General features: G+C 48.2%; 1 protein-coding gene across 2 annotated transcripts in view; it reads right to left on the bottom strand.

Annotated features, from left to right (window-relative positions):
• Positions 1 to 243: 243 nt before the first annotated feature.
• Positions 244 to 6,000, bottom strand: part of KIF26B (kinesin family member 26B) — a 510,214-nt gene continuing 504,457 nt past the window's right edge. For both annotated transcript variants that reach the window (XM_056136915.1, XM_056136924.1), the window contains one exon: positions 244 to 1,423. In XM_056136915.1, coding sequence (XP_055992890.1) covers positions 1,275 to 1,423 — 149 coding nt within the window. In that variant the 3' untranslated portion in view covers positions 244 to 1,274. The remainder of the gene's footprint in view (positions 1,424 to 6,000) is intronic.

The raw sequence follows: 6,000 nt of genomic DNA, 5'->3' as shown, positions 1-6,000 counted from the left end.
TCAAAATAAAGCCCAAACAAACAGGGCTGGAGTGATAGTACAGAGGGTAGGGAGCTTGCCTTACACGCAACTTACTTGGGTTCAATCCTCAGCATCCCATGTGGTACCCTGAGCACCACCATGAGTAATTCCTGAGTGCAGAGCCAGAAGTAAGCCCTGCACACTGCCAAATGTGGCCCTAAAAAAAACCCAAACCAAGCAAACAATCAAAGACAGCTCTCCGGAATTGGTTGAGGACTTCACTCCAGTCTTTGGAAGAGAACTCAATTTAAACAATGAGGGCTATGGAAAGCCTGAGGTTAATGGCAAAGGAATCAGCATGTATGTCAGGACTTGTAGGGGGGTCACACAGATGAACAAATAACACAGTTGAAGAAGGAAGGGCCCAGGTCTCCTGAGCTCCTTTCCCCTCCAGGACACAATCCCCAGTATCCTTTCCAGCTTCCTCAAATTTGTGCAACTGTTCTGTTACCAACCTTCCCATCCCCCTGCCTGTGCCACATGTCACAGGTGGCACCCAGTATCACCTGCTGCTCCAACCTTCTGGAACATGCCATTTCATGTCTATGAAGTGTCTGTGTTTTGTTTGAGTGGCCTTACCAGAGTAACCGTAAAAGACAACATTTATTTATATGCAATACTGATTAGGAAATAGTGCTACAAACACAACTTACTCAGAAACAGCAAGTCAGAAATAGAATAAGACACCAAGAGAACATGAGCTGTAAATACATTTCAAAAATGTGTCTGAGTTTCATTTTTGTTTGTTGTTATTTTCATCTTGACTAGCACCATCTGTACACAAGAAAGTATGAACATAAATGTTTGGATAATAATAAAGATTTGAAAGGCACTTAATCAGTCATTCTGGATAAAATTTTTTGTGGTTGTTTGTTGTAGCTTTCAACATCAATCCTGTGTCCACCCCTCCCCCCTTCTCACAAAACTGCAAGAAGAGGGAGGTCCCTTTTGCCAGCAGTTCTTATGTACAAACATGTTCTTGAAAGTTCCTCAAAGTGCTTTTTCAGTCTCACGGGGCTTCTCCATTCCTTGGGTTTTCCATCATCTTCTCCCATGCATGTTTGGTGTTGTACCTTTCCTACAGGAAACAAAAGAAAAAAGACCTCCTTCCGCTCCACACTCACTCTGGACTTGCCACCAACCTTCTTCCTCCTTGCGTTGTCTTTGAGAGCCACCAGTCCCGCATGCAAGGCCCTTGAGAGTGGGCCTGGACGGGAGTCCTGGGAGGGAGGGGGTGGGGGCGGGGGCTCTGTTCACCGGCGCCTGGAGGTGATGTCAAAGCAGGTAATCATCATGAGGTGAGCCTTGCAGAAGTTGACACGGTTCTCCAGGCGCTCTGTCACACACTCCAGCGCTTCCAGGTACTCCAGGGAATCCAGTTCCAAAACCTGCTCCAAATCAACTGTAAAGAAAGAGAAGACTGATGGGGAAACGGGACAGGAAGCAGGTATGACCTACTACTCCACTCAGCCCAGAGCTATGGCCCCTGCATTTGCACCCAGCCCTGAGTCCAGAAGTCGTGGCTGGGAGACTCCACTGCCTGAGTCCTGTGTCCCCTCTGGTGGAGAGAGGGGCACTGTTTGCTACTAGCAATCAAAAACATGACCTGTGGTTCTAATCATCAGTGTTGATCCCCAGCATTTTATTTTTGTTTGCTTCTTCTTTTTTTTTTTTTTTTTTTTTTTTTTTTTTTTTTTTGCTTTTTGGGTCATACCCAGCGATGCTCAGGGGTTACTCCTGGCTCTGCACTCAGGAATCACTCCTGGTGGTGCTTGGGGGACCATAAGGGATGTTGGGAATTGAACCCGGGTCAGACTCATGCAAGGCAAATACCCTACCCACTGTGTTATTGCTCCAGCCCATTTGTTTCTTTTTTCTCCTTTTTTTCCTGATTATTAACATTCTACTGCAAACCTTCAGTCACAATATTGGGAATTACTAACAGAGCCTCGTTACTCTAATAGGAATCTGCAGACTACAGTAGTCCACTCCCTCATTTATAGCCCAGACTCCTATGAAGTTTGGGCCTCTCTGTTCCTTCCTCAGTGTCACTCAGGGCAGCTGCCTTTTGAAGCCAGCAGTGAGTTCTGATCTCTCAGCATGTCTTCATCACTTTGTGACACTCACTGGTCACTCAGGCACCAGGATGGTGGTCAGACCTACATTACTATTGAGAAGTCTTTGCACTCTGAACACATGCTGAAATCTGGGGCACGTGGACGTTACCAAATTTTCAAGCTTGCATGAAGCAAAAACTGCTTCATTTCATTCCTAAAGAGCAGTGATAAGGGACTGTCCCCTCCTGGTCGTGGATGCCCACAAATGCAGGGGTGACTGAGAAAGGATGACTGAGGAAGGGTTTCCTGGCTCTGTTCCCAGGAAATACGGCACAGAGAAGATGGATGGGACAGCAGTCAGCAGGAGGCTGGCCCTGGAATCCAAGGCAGGAGACTCAAACAGCTCTTGCTACTAATGAGGCCCCAGCTCAGCCCCAACAGCTTCCATGGGCACAGGTTCCCTAAAGTAAAGCTGGATTGCCACGATGCTCGGCCCACTTAACAGAGTTGTCATAAAGATTAAAGTAGTTACTAGACAAGGGTGGGAATGTGGTTTGAGAAGAGCTTCAGAGACAAGAGGGATTATAGCTGAGGCTGACTTCTTTATAAGGTGGGAGGACTGCTGCGGGGAGAGATGCAAGGGGCTTTCCCTGACTTACAGTGTGACTGGCAGTAGTTACTGAGGAGTTGGGCTGGGAGTGGGATGGAGGGTCCCTGAATATTTGAAAAACTATTGACTTCCCACCATCACCTCATATGCCTTCCATTACTGGACTTCCTCAGGAGTGACACCAAGGGATGGAGAGATAGCACAGAGGTTAAGGCACAAGACTTGAACGTGACCAACTTCAATTCTATTCCAGGCACCACAGAGAGTCTTTTGTACACGTTCAGGACAGATCCCTGGATGCAGAGCCATAAGTAAGCCTTGAACACCACTGAATGTTCCCCCACCCCTGCAAAGGTGACATTTTAAAAAATGAAAATAAAAAGAGGGCCCGAGAATAAGACTCAATGGTAGAGAACTTGCCTTGTATGTGTTAGGCAATGGGTTCCACCCCCACACCACATAACCATTTCTTTCCCCAGCACTGCAAATGTGCCCCATGACTAATAAAAAAATAAGAGAAAATAACTAAGAGGCTCCCTGTGCACATAGTTCTCTGCCATCTCTCAATCCATTACCTATTATTCGTCGATTGCCTCGAGCAGGCCCCAGTAACGTCTCTTTCATCCTAGCCCTGAGATTATATTCAAGGCTATTTAGGAGAAAGAGACCCTTCATTGTTACTGGTATCTGGCATATTTGGTACGCCACGGGGAGTTTGCCAGACTCTGCCCTGTGGGCAGGCTACATTCGATAGCCTGCAAGTTTTTCCAAAGTAGTAATGAGACAATAAGATGTCATAAAAAAAAGTTCTGATAAGATGTCGCGCGGCCGCAAATGCGGCCGTGCGGTTCCGGAATCTGGATTTTATAGTCTCTGAGTCTTGGCCGCTGATGGGATTACACGGCGCCAGGGGGCCAGGTGGTGGGTGTGACCCCCGCCTACTGGAATTTGGAGGATCTGGGTGGAAGATGCTCGACTCCAATTCGAGTAGGCTTGGAGGTCTCGGCCCCGGAACCCGCGTGGCTTTGTCCCTCTGCCAGTACCTTCCTGTGTGCGGAGAGTGGTCTCAGCATGGTGGTGGCTGGTCCTGGAGGTCTTCGGCTGCCGGAGCCCTGGTCGGGGCGGGGAGGAAAGCTCAACCCGCTCCCCTCCAAGGCTCCGGGGAGGAACACCCAACGCGGGGGCAGAAGACTGGAGCGATAGCACAGCGGGTAGGGCGTCTGCCTTGCATGTAGCCAACATGGTCGACCCGAGTTCGATTCCTCCGCCCCTCTCGGAGAGCCCGGCAAGCTACCGAGAGTATTCGATATGCCAGACACAGTAACAACAAAGTCTCCAATGGAGACGTTACTGGGCCCACTCGAGCAAATCCATTACCTAAATCTAGGGAAAAGTGAGTTCTAACGCAAACCAAAGGAATAGTGAGCATAAATTAAGAATCTGTATTTCTGATTTCATGTGACCTTCTGTTTATTCACCATTAAAAATATGACTTACATGGGGCTGGAGAGATAGCACAGCGGGTAGGGCATTTGCCTTGCACCCGGCTGACCCGGGTTCGATTCCCAGCATCCCATAGGAGCATAGCCAAGAGTAACTCCTGAGTGCAGAGCCAGGAGTAACCCCTGTGCATCACCAGGTGTGACACAAAAAGAAAAAATAAATAAAAATATGACTTACAGGACTAGAGCGATAGCACAGCAGGTAGGGCATTTGCCTTGCACTCTGCCGACCCGGGTTCAATTCCCAGCATCCTATATGGTCTCCCAAACACCACCAGGAGTGCAGAGCCAGGAGCAAACCCTGAGCATCACTGAGTGTGACCCAAAAAGTTATATATATATATATATGTATATATATATATATATATATATATATATATATTTCTGGGCTGGAGCAATAGCACAGTGGTAGGACATTTGCCTTGTACGCGGCCAGCCGGACCAACCTGGGTTCGATTCTTCCACCCCTCTGGGAGAGCCCAGCAAGCTACTGAGAGTATCTCGCCCACACAGCAAGTCTGGCAAGCTGCCCATGATGTATTCGATATGCCAAACACAGTAACAACAAGTCTCAAAATGGAGACGTTACTGGACCTGCTCGAGCAAATCGATGAACAACAGGAGGACAGTGACAGTGACTTATTCCTGAAAGGAGGGGGTTCAACATGGTGGCTCAGCAAGATTCTGGGTTCACTTCTCCCTGGGCCATTCCAGAAACATGAGTACAGTCAGAACCGTTCTCAAGGAACAGGGTATGAAAAGAACTGAAGAGCACCCCCGACAAGGAACAAAAGGCTCATGCTGAAATAGGCTGGAGAGGCACAAGCCTGATCATGATGCCCAGAGGGTTCTCCCTGAGGTATTAGGGCTCATGCGCACATCAGGGACCCCAGCCCATGTCATCTCCAACAGGCATCCAAAACATTTACTCTTGAAAACCTCCAAAGGCAGCCAGGTCCCCTTTCAGAGTTGGCTCTTAAAGTCAGGCCCACAGACTCACTGAGCCAGGAGGCTGCAGGCAAGGAGAATGTTGGAAAGTGCCTGCACTGTATACGAAGGAGACCCATCAGCTAATCGTAAAACATACGCCAGGGAATAAGTTCTATTGGAATGTTCAACTTGGGCAAAAGTACCGGTGGGTGCCATGTTTTACCTCTATATCTTCTCAGAACTCTGCCCCACTGTGCTGGCTCCACAGAACCTGACTGAGTGACACAGCTTTGGGGGACCCCTGCGGGGCCTACAGGTTGGAGAACATGATCTTTGTCATCACCTTGACCTAATTCACTGCTATGTCTCACAGAAAGGAGATTACTCACTTGTCTAGAACCCCACTTCTCACAACTATCTCCTAAAGCAGTGTTTCTCAACCAAGGGACAGATGGCCTCTTGTGGGTCTTAGGATATTCCAAGGGTGCCACAGGTAAAACTACATAAATGGTGGGTATGGCATAAATCAAGGGGTCTGATCAATATTATGAGGTGAGCAGCATGGGAGGGAAAATATTTTGAAATGGGGGGGGGGGAGGTCCCAGAGAAATGTTTTGAGACATTCGAGAGATAGTGTGGCAGATAGGGTGCTTATCTTACATATGGTCAACCCAGGGTTTGATCTCTGGCACCCCCACAAAATCCACTGAGCCCTGCCAGGAGTGAACCTTGAGTGCAGAGCAGGAATAAGCCTTGAGTACTGATGGGTGAAGCTCCAAAACAAAAACAACAAAAAAGGTTGAGAAACACTGGTCTAGAGGATACTGTCATGTCATTGGTTCTAGAGGCCAGCAGGTTTTAAGATGTGGCTGATTAGGCC

The sequence above is a fragment of the Sorex fumeus genome, unplaced genomic scaffold (assembly GCF_029834395.1).
Source record: "Sorex fumeus unplaced genomic scaffold, SorFum_2.1 ptg000007l, whole genome shotgun sequence".
Classification (NCBI taxonomy): Eukaryota; Metazoa; Chordata; class Mammalia; order Eulipotyphla; family Soricidae; genus Sorex; species Sorex fumeus.
Note: the sequence above shows the minus strand (reverse complement) of the source record. Positions and strands in the feature narration are given on the sequence as shown.